At 29.3% G+C, this 19,446-nt stretch overlaps 1 protein-coding gene across 1 annotated transcript in view; it reads right to left on the bottom strand.

Annotated features, from left to right (window-relative positions):
* Positions 1-19,446, bottom strand: part of LOC100197649 (vacuolar protein sorting-associated protein 54) — a 74,876-nt gene that overhangs the window by 50,800 nt on the left and 4,630 nt on the right. The window contains exon 2 of the mRNA XM_065806151.1: positions 9,847-10,139. Coding sequence (XP_065662223.1) covers positions 9,847-10,139 — 293 coding nt within the window. The remainder of the gene's footprint in view (positions 1-9,846; positions 10,140-19,446) is intronic.

The following is a 19,446-nucleotide window of genomic DNA, read 5'->3' as shown; positions in this document are numbered from 1 at the left end:
AAACTAGAAAAAATTTGATAATTAAAAAAAGAAAATTAAAAAAAATTTTTATAAAAATTTAATACAACTTTTGTATTCCTTTTTTTAAAGGTGGTTGTTATTTTTAGCTACCAAATGGGAAAAAAATATAATATAATTTATAACAATTTTACAACAATTGAAACAATTTTTATCAGTTCATATATTAAGAAACTAATTTGCTATGTATGCTAAAACTATGAGAAACATTTTTTTTTATGTTTATTCATTTTTATGTCTTTTTGCTTTTAAAAAATGATTTTGCTACATTTGACATTTTTTCTATTTAATGTTTATTAAATTTTCTTATTATATTATGTTTTTTAATTGTATTTGATATTTTTTATATTATAAATATTAAACCAGATGAGTCACAACATTAGTTCGATTTGAAAAAAATTTTATGCATTGTACAAAGTTTACACCATATTTTTACAACAGTGTCTACATCATAAACTTTTATAACTTCTTGACCAAGAAAATTGTATTTCAATGATTGAACAGTTTTTAATGATTTTGTAATAGGTTTAATATTCATTTCTTCTCACTCACATTTAATTCTAATCTGATTTTTTTTCTTTTTAAAGCTCGCCTTCTATTATGTTCCAATAAATTATAAAACTTTGTAATGACAGAAGAAATTAAATTAAAAAATAGCATGGTTTTTTATAAATGTATTTACCACATTTCATGCCTGTCTGAGACTGTTACCCTTATATTACCCAACCTCTAACATTAATAAGAATTACTAGAAATAACAATTGCTCTAATTAAAAAAATGTATTTAAAAACTTAAAAAAATTTTTTCAATAAGCTCCTAAAAATGTTTATAAAAAAAAGTATACCATTGAAACTTCCAAATCTTTTTATTGATAATAATATAATGAAAAGAGAAATGTCAATAAAGTTTTTAGGCATGATTTTTGATGAAAACATTACATGGAGAAAATATATAAATGTAATAGAGAATAAAATTTCAAAAAATACTGGTATATTCTACAAAGCTAAACAATTCTTAAATCAATCTTGTTTGAAATACATATACTTTTTATTTATACATTGTTACCTAAACTATGCAAACATTTCTTGGCGCGGCACCAGTGTTACAAAACTAAGTAAACTTCTCTATGAAAACAAAAACATGCTATTAGGATTATTACATATGATAATTGTCTCTCCTATACAAAAAAATACTTTTTTGGAAACTTAATATACTAAATATTTTTAAATTAAATCTTTATCATATTCTTGTACTTATGTTTAAACTTGAATAAAAAATGGCACCGTTGTTATTAAACTCTTTATTAAAAAAAATTAATCAGCAAAAATTCATAACAGCACAAGATTTTCGAATAATATCTATAGTCATTCCAAAACCAATTATTCAGTCACTAAATACGCAATAACAAACCAAGGACCTAAGTTATACAATACACTTTTAAACAGCAAAAACACTTTCTTCACGTGATCAATTTAAAACAAAACCTTTTACTAAATGACAATGAATTAAATTTCTTTAAATAAAAAAGGCATTTAAATAAGAGTATTCTTATAATTGATTTTTTTTTAACATAATTAATATATTTATTAACTTTATATATATACAAAAAAAAAAAAGTTCTAAAATGTTACAGAATTTAATTTTATAAATTGTTTATTGAGAATGTAAAAAAAAATATATATATATATACACATATTCTCAAAATCGTATATGGTTACTTAAAATTCACATATATGTATGTGTTGGAATCATAATTTTTATTTTTTATTATTTTTTTAATATATATATATGAGCATGAACATGTGTAACCCTTCACTTTTTCCTATTTTTTATCTATATATTTTTTCTCAATTATTTTATAAATTAAAAAAAGTATAAAAATTTATAAAAATAAAAAAATTCATATATTTAACTATTTATTTATTCAATTACATAAATATTATAAGGAAAGGAACAGTTTTTTGTTTTGTTTTTATTCTGTTTTTGCTATGTTAGTTATCCCTATTTAATTATATTTTTAGTAAAATTTAACAGTGCAAAAAATGAATTTATCTTTTGATTTTATGTAACACAGTTTTTATAAACTATGTATCTTACAGTATATATTGTAGGGTTTAGTGATAAGGCAACTATAGTCTTGTAAATCTTTTATTCATGTACTTAGTAAGTCTATATTAAAAAAAATAGTAACTGCAAAAATTTTAGTTAAAAATAGCATTTTAGTGATTATCTGAAGCGACTACAAAGAAACTTTTACATATAGTATCTTCATAATGGCTTGATGAAACTTCCTAAAATTTGGTACCCAAATAGATTTTTATCGAAGGAATCTAAAAATAGCAGCCTCAAGACTTGATTGTCTCAGCAAATGCCTCGTTTATCTAATTTTGTTCAAAATTATTGACTTGTAAATTAATGATGATAAATTGTAAATTTGGAGGTAAAATGAAGATTGTGGCCCAAAGACCTGAGTAAAAAGTTTGATTGAATATCAATATTTTATCTTAGATCTACTGAAAAAAATTATATTCAGCAATTTTGGTAACGAAAACAAATAAAATTGTTTTTTAAAACATTTATTTGAATAAAATATCAAATAGTGTTATGTTTTGGCTAGTTTAGGACATTTATAGTCATAAGAAAAGGGAGGGCCAGGGGGCCTCTGACCAATTCCCCCCCCCCCCAACTCCCTGGATTTTTTTTTTACTTACATAAAATGAATTAGTAATAAATAATTATTAAAATTCAATTTAAAAACATAATTTCTTTTCTAGTTTAAGTTTGAGAAACAATTTATTTTCATTATTTAAAATCAATAAATACTTACCTCTTATTTCAAAGTACAGACTCAAAACTGAGATTTTTCACAATTTTAAAAATCATAAATTTTAAAACCAAAGATATTGAAGTGCTTTTTAAAACATTTTAACAATCAATATCTTAATGGTACTATTTAGTTGTTTAAGACTAATATAGTCATTGACATAATAAGATGGACAGTGGGATTTATTTAAACCCCCCTCCTTCTCAGCCTTCCATCCAAGGATTTGAAAAAAAGACAAAAGAAAGACAAATTCTAAATGCAAAATAGGTAAATAAAATTTCTCCAAATCTAAATCAGATATGCTGTACGTATGACCTGATATTGTTGTGGGTGTAGAAATTAGGCATATAACTTCAGAATTGAGCATGGAACACTTGTCATTTCTCATTGACTAAAAGAAGTTATTACCTGGTCCATGTGGATGTATGAATCTGACTTTTATATCAACCTCACTTACATCTTCAGTAATCCCTACCCACCAAAATGCGTCATAAAAACATGCCATATAATCTATTTTTTTAATGTTTAATGAAATACATGTATCAATACTTGTTTAATAACTGTTTTATAACTTATGTTTGAAACAACTGATATAAAATGATGATACATCCTTCTGCCAGGAACTTCCATTTAAATATCTTTTTACTAATTGTGCTCATGTTTGGTCGATTTCATCTTCAGAAAACAATTTAAAACAAATTCTATTTATCTTGGCTTCACAGAGGGAGTACATTAAATTAACATCTAAAATCTGCCCAGTAGTTATTTGTTTTAGACTTTCTTGACATACTACTCTTAACTCTTAACAGCCCCACCAATACCATCACAGGGGATTTACCATAATTGGTAGCAAAAAATACCCATTCAACATCTATAAATCAAAGTCTTTACTGTGATGACAAAGATAAAGTTTTCAAAATTTCAAATTGTGCTGCACAACCGTCAGAAAAGTATTTCACACTTGATACATCCGGTAGATTTTCTTTGATATATCTAGTTGTATCCTCCTAAGTCTTGTAAATAAATCCTGTGTCATGATCAACATCTTTGAAAAGGTAGCAAAAAGATTTATGTTTAAGAACTTTTTTCTCTATAAAACAAAGTACAATTGTAAAAAGTGAACATTGACTTTTGCTCCAGTGATAACTTTGAACCTCATCCTGAATAACATATTGATAATTTTCAGCAAAATCTCCTAAAATTAAGCATTCGTTTTTGTTAGGATTTTCTTTACAGTTTTTCAAGTATCTACTTTTTGTTTTTGCAATAGGTGAATGAGTGGTAAGGTTGTCAATACTGTCACATAATAAACCATTAAATTCATCTAGTGGCAATGATTGTAATAGTAGTGTTGTATCATCGGTACTCTGCCAATGCTTGAATGCTACATCTTCTTCGAGCTCATGGTCGATAAACTGCTGCACTAAAAAACTTTTTAATGCTTCAATACCAGGGCATCAGTTACATTGATGCAACATCAGGGTTGCAAAAAAACCGGTTTTTTTGAAAAAAACCAAAAACCATAGGTTTTTTTTAAAAAAACCAAAAAAACCATGGTTTTTTTGGTTTAAATTAGGTTTTTATTAAAAAATGCCGTATTTAGTTATCCTTTTAAATTAAAAAAAAGCATAACGCATTTTATGTGAGTAAACTATATTCTTTATCAATATTACTTTTATATTTCATCAAAATTATTCAATACATCATTATTTAATGTTCTATATATAAATACAAGCTTTGCTGCTTTTTCTACCCCCAATTGGTTTCTTAACTTAGAATGAACAAGGCCAAAAGTTGAAAAAATTCTTTCAATTCCAGCACTAGAAGCTGGTGCATTTAATAAACCTTCAATATCCACTATGTTACAATCCACAATTTTAAGAGATTTCCACCATTCAATTGATACATTTTTTAAAACAGATTCACTATACAGATAGCTTTTATCGAATGGAGCAGATTTGGCTTTTAATTTGAATATTATTGGCAACAAGTTCTTGAACTCTTTATCTGCGAAATTCATGGCAGCTTCATTTTCATTTTCAGAAAAATTAGATCCAAAATATCTAGGATCTAGTGTGTTTGCCAGTAAATGAGCATCACTGACAGTCTGATGGTATCTAGATTCAATTTTTTTTTTTTTTTCGTTTGATAAAAATGATAAACAGTTCATCAAATCTTTAAAAATTTCAACACTGTCACTTATTTTTGCTTGATCACTTTGCAACTTATCTAGAGCTACTGCAATTGGTTTCAATATTTTTAATAAATCCTCTGCGTTTCGCTTTATCTGTATATCACTTACTTTTTTACCAATCATAGGATCCAATTCTTTATTTTTTTCAAACATTGTGAAAATGATGCTCCAGTTGTTGACATATTTTTCAAGTGAATCACATACAGAATTCCAGCGAGTTTCAGTAGGAAGTGGCAATTTTGTTCCTCCGCTTAATTTATAAATTGCTCCAGCTTGATGATTATTTCTTATATATTTTATTATTTGTGTAACATGCTTGCTCACATTTTCAATGTTAAGATCATTTGCTAAAAGATTCAGCATATGAGCAGCACACCCATAAGTTATGATATCTTTTTCAGATGACAGTTCTTGTCTCATTGATTTCATATTAGCTGCATTGTCAGTCACAAAGCTTTTTACTGTGCATCCAAATTTACGTCTTACAGAATCTATTGCTTCTTTTGCTAATTGTGTAAGATATTCACCAGTATGTGAATGACCAGAAGTGTTGATTGTTTCTACTAAAATGTTAATTTTATCTGTAATTACAGAGATACAAACTATAGGTTCATTATGTACATTACTCCAGCCATCTAAAGACATGGCTACAATTTTCCCATTCAATACATTACATTTTTCAATTTCTTCTGTGTAAACCCTATCTAATATTTCTCCTCCAATTTGAGTTCTATTAGGTAGAGTGTATCCTGGATGAAGCATATTGATAAATTTTTTAAATTCTTTGTGTTCAACTGTTCTGAAGCTAGAGTTTGTACTGTATATAAATCTACCAAGTTGCAGATCAAATAAATCTTTCTCTTTGAGGCTTGTTCGTGTGAAAAACTTATCAATTTTCAAATATTTATCAGCTGATGTTGAATTGGGCTGGAACCTTTTCATTTGTTGTTGTGATGTTGATGGTGAGTTACCTTTAAAATGAAATTGCAGTTTGTTGAATTATTCTTAATATATATGTTTACAATTTAGGGAAAGTATAAAATTTAAAATGACAATGCACTCATTTAATTACCTTCAAGAAGTTGTTGATCTTCAAATGAATCCATAATTTCATGGGGTTGTGATTGCTTGCACTTTTTTATATGTTCATGCATCCTTTGAATTTGACCTTCCATTTCTTTTCTACACGCATTACAAACTGCTCTACACCCCTTTCTTTCTGGAACAGTCACTCGTGTATATTTTAACCAAATCATATCACATTTGCGCCCAGTTTTTTGAGACATTTTTGTGGTATCAATAAATTATATTATAACTACTTATACTTTTGCTAAACATATAAATCTCTCTCTCTCTCTCTTTATATATATATATATATATATATATATATATATATATATATATATATATATATATATATATATATATAGTTAAGAAAACTTCCTGATGAAATAAGTTCATCAGGAAGCAATGCTTCTTGATGAACCTATTGAAGGAGAAACTGCCTGTAGAAGAAAACAGATAAATAAGTGTTATTACTAATTTATTACTGCTTTGTTCTATAATAACACTGAGGACTCTATTCTATGAAAAAACAAAAACAAAACTCATGGATTCAAAAAAAATCATCTATGTTGAAGATTAGTTTTATTTGTGAACATAACCCTCTTTTAGTTTCCTGTTGTAAGTTCAAATCATTTTTAAAAAAAACATTAATTTGGTTTAAACCAACATTTTTTTAATTGGTTTAAACCATGGTTTAAACCAATGGTTTAAACCATTTGGTTAAAACCATGCAACCCTGTGCAACATACATTCTGCATTTTCAAGAGAACAAACAATTAATGTCATGAAATCTTTATAACTTTTATTCCACCTAATGGAACCAATAAAAAATTTTATATTTTGGTGATGTACGCATACACATACATTATGAGTACCTGACGCATTAGTTGTAATGCACCATTTTGTTTTAAGAGCACAAAACTTTGACAAAATAACTTTGACAATAGGGTAGTCTTTTTTAATTGCAACATGTAATTCATTAAGATTGAGTAGCAATAATCTTTTTTGAACATGTTGGCTTTTCTTAACACTTACAAAATCTTTTTTTCCTGGCATCATTCTTGAAAATTCACTAAATTTACTGTTTCTGGTGAAAGTGGGTTTCCAGTTTTTTTTTCGGGCAATGATAGAATTCCATGCTCATTTTTAACTTTTCTTGTAGTTCGAACAAGATAATCAGACACTTCAAAGTAGATTGATATCTTTGTACATGTTCATGATTTTGGTGCAAGTGTTAACATTTGCACCTTATGGCGATAAGAGTCAGTCTCTGATATTTCATTCATACATTTTTTATTTTAAACATTAAAAGAGTTGCAAAAGTTTTGTTTTGCTGCAGGCAATTTACTGTGTTTCGAAAGACTTTTTAGTTTGACTGGTGAAATCCCAAGAAATCTAATAGTGGTATCTAACTTTTTTTCTCACTTTTTGATTCCCATTCCTCCTGTGAATTTAAATCTTCATCAGTTTCTACTGCTTTTTTGTAACATTTACTGCAGAATTTCCAACCTTTCATAAAGAGGTTTCATAAACATTATTTTCTTGCAAAAATTTTGCAGAGTCAAGGGAAATCTTTAAATTACTTAAGAAACAAATTTAGTTTTAAGTTTTTAAAATAACTGAAAATATAATTTTTTTTATAAATAATAAATTGTTTTTCTTTTAATTTCCATATCAATTTTGTTGTAAATAATGTTAGATTACCTTTTATAGCAATTTTTTAACTTTCCTTGCGTGTTCCAAAAGGATTGCAACACTTTGTAATTTTTCTCTCAAAATATTCTCCATAGAATTGCTCATTATAACAACATATAATTTTTATTGAACAACATTTTTCCATTAAATTTGCTTGGCATATTATTTTCTTCTTGTTTTTCACAAGATCTTTGAATTGAACAAACCTTGTTTTCAAGAAAATCCAGTTTTGTGGCAATGAATGTTAAGACTTTTTCCAATGTCACATTTCTCCATATTAAATATATTTATTATTTATATTACTTGCCAAAAAAAACAAAAAAAAAACAATAAAACTCACAATCATTCTTTAAGAAAAAACAAACAAGTAAAGTACAATCTTTAAAAAGAACAAAACAAAACTTTTACTTGTTTATGATATAATAAGAGGTAAGCATTCACCGATTTGAATTAAAATAATGAAAATAAGTTGTTTCTCAAACTTAAACTAAAAAAAAAATTATGTTTTTAAATTGAATTTTAATAATTATTTATTATTAATTCATTTTACATAAAAAAAAATAAAAAAAACCAGGGAGTTTGGGGGGGGGGGGCCGAGTTAGTCAGAGACCCCTGGCCCTCCCTGGGCCCATGACTATAAATGTCCTAAAATAGTCAATAAATAACTCTATTTGATGATTTATTCAAATAAATGTTTTAAAAACCATTTCAATTGCTTTCATTACAAAATTTAAATTTTTCTAAAAAGACAATTTTTAAACGCAAATTTTGGTTAAGTATTAGAGAGAAAATTGATGAATCTAATTTTTGTCAGTAGACCTAAGATAAAATATTGATTTTCAATTAAACTTTTAAAACGAGATTTTGGGCCACAGTCTTCATTTTACCTCCAAAAATTCATAAATTTACAAGTCAATTATTTTGAACAAAATTGAATTAACGAGGCATTTCCTACGACAATCAAGTCTTGAGAGTGCTATTTTTGGATTCCTCAAGTAAAAATCTATTGAGGTACCAAATTTTAGGAAATTTCTCAAAGCCATTATAAAGATACTATATGTCAAAGTTATTTTGTAGTCACTTCAGATAATCACTAAAATGCTGAGTCAGCATTATTTCAACTGATGATATCCCTGGAACCCATGCGTATTTATAACTAAAATTTTAGCATTTATCATTTTTTTAATATGAACTGCAAGTTAGGGAAAAATTAACAAACTCTGAGACGTAAGGGTATGGAAAACATTTTTTTTGTGTGGATAATTTCATATGGAATTACTTATTATTTAAAGGTGAAACATTAAAAAAAAAAAAATTTATTAGAAAAAATTATTAGAAAAAATAATTTTTGCGAGTCCTGAACATCTTTTTTTTCTTTTACTGAATATTTTTGATGGAAAAGTTAGGTTAATAAAAGTCAAATTTTCTTTGTTTTTTCTTAACTTATTCCATTTGTAAATAGTGCTAAAGTAATCAAAAGTAATTTTTTTAACAATTTCTTTTATTATTATCGCTGATCAACTAAATTTAACAGACAAGAAGCAAACAAAACAAAACTTAGATTCTTGCTTCTAGAGCATCCATCTTAAAATTAAAATCTTAATATCAAAAGTAATTGCTGTTAAAATTTTTTAACCTAATCTTCGTTCAAACTTCATAAGTGGTTTTAATAATGTTAATTACTTTTTAATATCTTTAGACTTGTTTAAATATTTAAAAATAACAAAAAGTGACTCGAGTGAAATGGCTTACAGCTAACATTAAATTGCTTGCCATTTTTTGCTTTAAAACAAGTAAATAAAACAAAAAGACCTGATATATAAATAAAACAAAAAAAGTTATAAAAATACAAATGTAGGATTGCAACAGCATCTGATATATATAAAAGATATTGGGATTTATGTGTTTTATCGGACATATATGTAACTTTTTAAACTTCACTTCCTTTACTTATTTTAATAACTCAAATAATTACTTTAATTACTAATTTTTTATAATTAGCATTTCCATTACTAATTTTTGCTTTAAAAAGAAAAAGTAACCACTTACTAGTTCATATTTTTTCCAATAATCAAGAAAGAGACTTCGTGGAAAACATGGAAGAAGAGTTAAAGGTATAATGACTTGAGGTACAAAATCTTCTCCCCAAACTCGAGTAAAGAAATCAGTTTCTCTACTTTTCCGTTTGGGGTCATTCAATACAGCTGATAAATTTTGACAAGGAAATTGTGTCCAACCTGTTTTAATATCACCAGGCAAAAGGCTATCATCTTTATATTTTAGATAAGATAATGAATTTCTTTTTGAAATAGTTAGATTTTCTTCATTGGAGTGATTCGGATCTAAAAACAAGATAAAATTGCTTTATGATAAACAGTCATAAAAACTTGTTCAGCAGTTTGAGTAATGTAACATAAAACAATACTAAATGTATGAAACTCATTCATTCAAACTTATTCAAGGTTTAATTACAAAACTCTTTAAATATAACTTGTTGCTCTCTAGCATGGAATTACTTGCAACCATTTAAGTTGGGAACTAACAGAAAGCAAAGAAAAGAGCTAAAGAGCAAGAAACTTTAATGAGACAGAAGACTTGAAAAAATATAAATTGAAAGAGTCAGGAAAATAATATAATGGGAGAGAAACAGTGACATCAAAAGGATGCCATTCAAGGAGCCGGCTTAAAACTCTAAGAAACTAAACTAAACTGTGGTTAAAATGTTAGAGCTGTGGGCATTAATGAGGAGCGATACAATTACATATATAAATAATAACAACCAAAAGAACAACTCACTCATGATGGAATTAGCTCACCTTTTGGTGAGGAAGACAAACTTTAAAAAATTGAAATTATTGAAGAAATTTTTATTACTCTAGATAATATACTATAATATATAATAAAACAGGTCTCGGCAGGTGCAAATATGTGCAAAAGCGAAGAAAACCTCTCCTAAAACGAACATAGCAAGTCATGCAAGCTGCTTCACTAAACAGCTTTTTAAGAGAGCTTTGTAATTTCAACAACAGATATTTGGTTTTAAAATTATTAATATTCAATTGTAGTAGCCAATTCTAATTACGCCAACTATTTTCAATTTATCTTTTTATAATAGTATTTTGATTATTTATTTAAGAAACCAATGAGTTAGTCCAATCTAATTTTAAAAAATTACATTTCAATTGACACTTTTTTGACATTTTTTTTTTTTTTTTGCAGTAACTGTGCCTTTAAAAAACTCTATTATTGGTTTATTGTTAATGACTAATTCTACTAAATTTACAGACTTTTTAATTTACCGGTAATTTTGTAAATAAAAATTGTAATACCGGTAAGTATTTAAATTACTGATAAACTTCATATATGAATAAAACAATACAAAGTTTTATAATACCATTTTTATTAAATATCATTTTTCAAAAAGTAGCTTTGTAGAAAGCTTAAACTATCCAATGTCGTGTCTCCTAATCAAGATCTAATTTTAGTACAAATTAGTCCAGCTCCTGAAAATACTATTTTAGGTTCAACACTTGTTGGACAAATGGTCATCAAATAGTCAAAATCTATTTGAGTGTACTTCCCTCATATATTTTCCTATTAAAAGTACTCCAACTCTTTTTTTATAACTTCTTTTAGACTTTTTGTGTTACTTTCTACTAAAACAGTTATTCCTTTATTCTTGTCTGTTTGTTTTTTAAGAAAAAGATGAAGTTTTTTCTTCATAGAAAAATCAGCATTTGGTTTAACAGAAATGAGGTCGTTATTTAAATCCGAATTTAATTCATTTAGGTGTCCTTGAATACTCTGACCAGATTCCGCATTATTGTACAAAATATTTTCTACAATGTCAACAGTAGTTTTAATAATTACGGCTTTACTGTTGATATTAAAAATGCCACAACTGTCGTTAACAGAATTAATAACATTAGGGTCTGCTATATTTTTTTTTTTTTTTTTTTGTTATTCACCTCCTCAAGTCCAAGAAGGCCACAACAAATGAGGAGGCTACTTAATAGTGGTTATAACCCTCTCTCAACTCTATAAATCCGAAACACGAACCTCGACAAACAAGGCCGCTGCGCGGAGAAACAAGTTGAGCGCGGTACTACCAGGGACGTGGTGGGGATCGAACTCGGAACCTCTCGCTTATGAAGCGAGCGCTTTACCACTACACCACTACCGCATAATACACTACAACACTACCGCACTACCGCATACACCACTACACCACTACCGCACTACCCACTTACCACTACTGCATATAGTGTAACACGTCTGAAAACATCATTCTTCTTTCTTTAATATAACTTATTAATTCATTTTTTAGTGCTGAAAATTACAAATAGTATACCACATTAGGTTTTATAAGTAAGTATAACAAATAATATATCAATTAACAGCAAAAAAATGTTTATCATGAACTCTAATAACAAAAATTCAAAGTAGTAGAAACAAACCAGGTTTTTCAAAACTGATGCCAATAATTGTTGCTTGAAATTTTTGTCATATTTTTTGGAAAGATGCTTTCTGGCCACATAAATATACTTATAATGTTATGGTGAAAAAAAAAAATCACTGCAAGATCCAGCATTGTCATCAGCTTTGTTTATATTGGCTTAGTTATCATCAGGCAAAAATATAATTAAATTCAAACATATAACCACCAATTTCTTTTAAAATCAACTTGACAAGTCATTGCCTGAAAATTTTTCTAGATTGATCACCCTTGACTTGCCTTTTAGTGTTTTTTTTTTTTTACATCAGCTGAAATGAGAAGATGCTATATTAGAATAAAAACCTTGTGTGAATTACTAATGGAGCTTCCGTAATGCAGAAAATGGGATATTAAAGCAACTATGATCAACAGTTTTGTATTGTGCATGACACTCATGTGCAAGACATTTTGTACAGAAAACTATTAACTTCTGCCAAAAATAAAAAAGCTCAAAAGGGAATCACAATGTGATTGAATGGTTATGTTTGCATCATGCAAAAATAACCAATGATGATGCAAAAATAATCAATGATGATGGAGAAGGACAACATTTTAATAACTAATAACTACTTTGTCATGGACTAAATTGCTCAGATGCCCTCCTTTCCTGCTTGCTCCTACATAACAGCACAACGTATAGCTCTTTATCATCGTCTAGATCCTCATTCAAATCATTGTAACCTCTTACATGTCCAAGATCTTTATTCAAATCGTTGTCAACTCTTATTTGTTTTAGGTCTCGTACATGTCGACATATTTTGTCCACTTCTAACGCTTGCTCCGAAATTATCCCTGTAATTATTTCAATCTTGTATTTTGAATCACATGGGTTAAACCCCCGGTTATCCGGGGGTTTAACCCATACTTTATCGCTAAGTTTAAATTTATTAGTTATCTTCTTATAAGGATCATGTGCATTCTTATTGTTGTCAATTCCTCTTACCTTAATTTCGTATTGATTTAACTTATTAGCAGGTGCAGTAGAAGACTGCCTCCAGTATGCTGCACAGAATTCTCTTTGCCATTCTTTTGAAAGTTCAATGACATTGTTCTGCAATTCCATATCCAGAAGGTACATAACTGCACCTGATTCGAAGTTTAACGTTCCATTTATTTACAAACTGCGAAAACAATGTGCATCGAAATGTAGTATCATTATTCGTCATTATTTCATCTGGACCTCCTTTTTCAAGAAATTTGCATTTAATTCTTGAATAACACATGCACTGGTTTGATCTTTAAGATATCATTATATTGCATACTGTGTAGGTCTAAAGTTAATTAGAGTAAGGTAGTGCTGCCCCATCTTAATGGGTTATACCCATGCCGAGTCGTTGCCACGTTCTAATAATGCCACTTGCTACCATTTTAGAGGGTTTATCAACCATTTTTAACCCACTATTAGGCACTCTAGTAAGGCCATCAACTAAGTTAAACTCCTAAGCGACAAGATTATTATCTACTTAAAGTTAATATTCCTCCACTAAATTTGCAATATTCTGGAGTCTTCTTATCAGCATTTTGTTTGAAGCTTTGTCCTCAATCTAGATTTTCCAGTGAGTGCGTCGGTAACCTAATGGAATACCACTTTCGAATCAGTGCAGATATGCAAAATTTCCATTTCCCAGTTAAGGCCCATATTTAGTCCTTTAATTACTGCATCAAGTTTGGACATGTTTATATGTGAATGCTTAAATAAATGTGTTCAGCTCCCTGAAGTCTAATACTGGTTGTACTTTTCTGGCCAATGAAGGGTTTGGTTCCTCTCATGACAGAGGTGCAGCCACTGTCATGAGAGAAACCAAACCCTTCATTGGCCAGAAAAGTACGACCAGTATTAGACTTCAGGGAGCTGAACACGTTTATTGAAGCATTCACTGCAAACACAGATGTGTGTGCTGACAAACTTCGAGACTGGAGACGGTTTGGAGAAAATATTTCAATAATTGATTTATCTTCAAATAATCAATTATTGAAACATGTGAATGGATAATTGCGTGGAATTATTCTATTTCCACGCAATTATCCATTCTCAATTTTTTTCTCAAACGAAGCTGTGAAATCCCGAACTATTATATTCATATTACTGACATCTTTTGGCATATCACTTCTTAGTCCAAGTAAACAAGATTTGTTTCTTCCCATAAAACAAACATCATGAGTTACAGATATTGATACTCCACCAAAAGTCATTACTTCATCCATACCCATCAAAAAACAACAACCAAGTAGTTTAAATTCAAAATCAACTTTCTCGTAACAAACTGTTCGTAAGTTTTAAATGTATCAACGGCAAATGCTTTTAGCAATGCCTCTTTTATACGGTCAAAATCTTCTTTATCAGCTTCTGCTAACTGTTGAAATACTGCAAATGCACTATTTGTGAAGCAGAGGGGAACAACACTCACCAGATCAGTTACACCAATTAGTCTGCATACCAGCTCAACTTTTTCCAGCCATTCTGCAATTGATTGTTGATTGTTTCCGTTAAACTCCATTATTAACTTTAAATCAATTTAGTTGACATTTTTGCCAAAATAGCTTATTGTTTCACATAAAAAAGAACTCTAAAAGTTAAGCGTAAAACGTCTCATCTATCTTAATGCAATTCAACATAATTTATACACAAACTAATTCTCTTGATATTTACAATTATGTTTTTATATTATATACAAATACGTCTATATTCATATACAATTATTTACAAGTAACGCTAATTGATCGTTAATTTTGAAACAATCATTAACAAAATTACCATCACAATATTTAAAGAAGAAATTAAAAAGCTATAAACATGTTATTACTTCAAAATGGAGCTTCGTTTAACATGTTTAGCAGTGAGGGAATAGAGATTTGGCAAAAACTTTCGGCATAAAGGTAAGTAAAATAAAACTTTGGCTGAAAAAAAGTCTGATTTAAAAAAAAGTTTTTAAATAAAAAAATGCTTTTCCTAAAAGTTGATGGAGCATCAAGACATCACAAAAGTTTTCTTGGCGTCAATAGTCAGTTTTTCTCTGACGTCAAAACATTAATCAAAACATTATCAACTATTGATATACATTAGGGTGGTTTATATTAAGGCGAAACTTTTTTTAAACTAGAATAGAAGCTTATAAGGTGCGCAGACCCTTTTTTAAATGTAAGATTTCTTTTTTTTTCAATTTAAATAAAGTTTAAGGGTCGTACACGGCCCAAAAGTACTTTTTTTAACTTTTTTTTGACATTTTTTGACCCATGCGTGCCACCCTTTAAACATTATTAAATTTAATTTTTTTTTCTATATTTATTCTCACAATGACTGATATAAAAAAAATGTCTTTTTATATATCTTTTTAGAATTAAAAAAAAAAGTTAAATTGTTCAGAAGCGGAAATGAACTGCTGCATTATATCTAAGCTGAAGGCTCCCTGGGAACTTGGAGGACACAGAATTTGTTGCATACAATGTATTTTACGGTCTAAATAATATTTATTTTAGAAGAGAAGTTGAAACTCTAATAATGAAATATAAAAAGCTGCAATCCCTTAAAAACAGATTGACACCATGAGCAATAAAGGATAAAGCGACCTTTTTAATTGAATCTAAAAAGGGTTTTTGGTTGGGTCATGAAATAGAAATCATGATTGACAAAATAAAAATAAATAGAGAAATAACAAAAGAAACTAAATTTATGGACATTATATTTTTGAAAATGCATTAGGAAAAAAGACATAGCTGTCTAGGCTGTTCTAATATAAGCTTTAAAAAGGGTGCTGAGAGATCTGCAAAAAAAATCGTAAAGGGAATCCTCAGAGGAAAAAAAGACTTACATATATAGGCAGTCACTACTTTTCCTTGCCTGTGGACATCTTGTTTTAGAAAGACATACTACCCACTTTAATAAGATTTCTCCAGTAAAATTTCTGATCTAGACAATCAGCTCTTTAAACACCTAAAATCATTAAAGGCAGTTTCTTAAAAAAAGAGGTTTAAATTTCATATTGCTGATATATTGCACCATGCAAGAATCATGGCAAAAGCATAGTTTTACCTTTATAATTAGAAGAAATTAGAAGACAGATTAAAAAAGATTAATTTATTGTTTAATTGATGAAGTAATCAAACTTTACTAAAATATTTTGTAGGACATGAAAACCCGGTGGTAGATGAAGAGGTTCATGGACATAAATCTTCATGCTGCTACTTCAGCAATAAATTCATTTGGCAGGCACAGCTGGTATCTTGATCCTGTCTTAGTTGTGCTTGCTTTGGCAGATGAACATTGCCCAAACACAGAAGATATTGCCAAAGCAATGTACAGTACACTTCCCGCTAAACTTAAAGTACATCCACTTGAACATGTTATGGAAGATGAAGATCTTCTTCACTCTCTAGATTTTGCACAAGATCAGTCTTCATCTCTTATTCCAATGTAACTGAGCAATCTTGGCTTATCTTTGATAAGATTAGACATGGAAAGAATGAGTTGCAGTGACTTAAGATCCCTTCACAGTTCTGAAAGTTTAGGTATTTTTATCTTGAGTTTGAAATTATTATTTAATTCCTTGATGTGGTCAATGACTAATCAGAGAGGGCCATTAAGCTAGTAAAAGAGCTGATTGGAAAAACAACAGAAAAGACAGGATTTGTTCTTGTTTAACCACTTTTAAAAAAGAATTAAGCAGTAGGAAAAGAAAACAGATTTAGCATCAAACATAACTAATAGTATTTTTAAACAATAATTTGTTAATAAATAAAAAAAGTCTAATATTGCATTAATTTTGTTTTTCTCACTTTGTCTTCCAGCAATTTGAAAGAAAGGTATATTAATAGAGAGCTGATCCACCTTACTTAAATACTTCACTAAGTTTGATATCCAAAATAATATAGCATATTTTAATTATTAATTTATAATTTCACTAATTGAAGTGAATTTTGTAATAAAAAAAGACTGCAGAAACAGGGATAGGGATTCTATAACTTTTACAGTGTTGAGAAAAAAAAAAAAAAAAAAAAGAGTGCCTAATTTTTTTTTATATAATTAGTCATTGTGAGAACAAATGTAAAAAAAAAAATTAAATTAAATAATGTCGATGGGTGGCAAACATGGGTCAAAAATGACAAAAAAAGGAAAGAAAAAAAAAAAGTACTTCAGGGCTGTGTGCCACCCTTAAACTTTTTTTAATTTAAAAAAAAAATCTTACCTAAAAAACAAAGGTCAGCACACTTTATAAGCTTCCACTCTGTTTGAAAAAAATTTTCACCTTAAACTTAACAACCCTAATTTACATGCTAGACACAAAGCTAAATATACTCTAAAATATTTTCCCCTACAAAAACCTGCAACATAGTGGGGCATCAGCTCACTAAGGGCACAGTCAACTCTGACTTAAAAGACCCCCAGCATTGGGGGCTTTTGGTTGAGTAAAGGCTAAAGATAGTGTCTCGAATAAAAAAACTCATCTTGGGCAGATGCTAAACACATCCAGCTATTGTCTTGTAGAGGGCCTCCTAGGCAAAGTCTTGAGGAGTAAACAGATTCTATCTGTTGACCAGCCTCGCACCCCTTTTTCATCTATTAGGCTAACAAATATGTATTTCTTAATATATTGTTTTCAGTTAAGTATGTTGAATGCTGGATCTTCTTGACTGACTGCATGGGTTTTGCTTGTATCTTTGTTTTTATAACTAGGCAACTCATTCTATTATCTTCTAATGAGGGTACAACTTTAAAACTTAGTTTTATGGTTCTGAGGCCTGCTGGTAGCCAGGTTTCCCAAACTCTGCAGTAGCTCTTAGAGAGGCTGATTCCATCAGCAGCTGAAAAATATCAAAGTACAAACAGAGTCGTTTTGTGCATGGATAGTGTCCCTGTTCATACTTTTGTTGTGCATTGTTGAGGCCACATTTGAAGCCCTTTGTAATGGCTTAGGCTTTATTAATAGTAATGAGGCAATTGCTTGGGCTATTAAATAGTGTACTGAGTACTGTCTATGCTTTGAGTCAAGTTCTCTAAAAAATCTCAAATAAATAAAGTACTAAAAATTATAAAACACAAAAAAACATCGTCATCACCAAGTTCTCTAAACCTATCATTCACTAAAATTCATGGCCTTCGAAGTTACTTTTCTTCTGTTGAGTCTTATCTCTTGCAAAAATCACAAGACCTACATGCTCTTTGAAAGACTAATTTGAGTTCAGCTGTCTCATCTTGTGATCTTAGTGTTGATGGTTATCTTCTTTTAATTCGTAAAGACTCCAATAGTCACATGCTTGGCCTGGGCATTTACATTCGAAAGAAGTTACCCATTTGTCGCAAAACTAGGTTTGAATCCACAGACTATTCTTTTATATGCTTTCATTTAGCACCACTTCACTCTATCGCCTTTCTCTCTGTTCTATATTGCTCTTGTTCATCTCAAGACTGCACTGCAACCCGAATCATTTACCTTCTCTACTCGACTTATGTCTCGTTTCTGATCCTAGTCAGTGCTCAGTCTCTCCACATTTACCCTTAGATGCATCTGATCGCAGTTTGATCTCTCTAAAACTATTATCTCATTTTTCTTTATCATCTGAATGCCCCTATCATCATACCTCTTACAACTACCTTAAGGTTGACTGGGACGCTTTCCGTGAATTTCTTCATGATGGCCTTTGGGTAGAAATCTTTTTTCTTCCTGCTGACAAATGTACTTCTTACATAACTTTTTGGATTCAGTCTGGCATGGAACCTTTTATCATCTCTCGACGATTCCAAGTCAAGCCTCACTCTTCTCCATGGTTTTCCTTACATTTTGCTGCTGCAATTTCCAATTAAAATTGTTACTTCCGTATCTATCAGCAAAACAATTCTCCAAAAAGCAGACGCCTGTTTATTACTGCTAGAAACCATTGTAAAAAGGTTTTGTTTACCGTCAAAGCCTGCTATTCTTAGGCCATAAAATCTCGTATTTTATCACAAAAATTAGGCTCTAGTGACTTCTGGAGAATCTTTATTAGTATCAATCATAAGGGCAAATCTGTTATTCCACCTTTCTTGTATGGTTCAGACTTTGTCACTTCACCTACAGACAAAGCTAAATTGTTTGTTAAAAACTTTTCATCAATATCATCTCTTGATTCCACTAGTTGCATTCTACCTGATATAGCTGTCAAACAGGTTGACCCATTGC

This window comes from Hydra vulgaris, chromosome 09 (assembly GCF_038396675.1).
Source record: "Hydra vulgaris chromosome 09, alternate assembly HydraT2T_AEP".
Classification (NCBI taxonomy): Eukaryota; Metazoa; Cnidaria; class Hydrozoa; order Anthoathecata; family Hydridae; genus Hydra; species Hydra vulgaris.
This window is presented reverse-complemented; position numbering and strand designations above follow the sequence as displayed.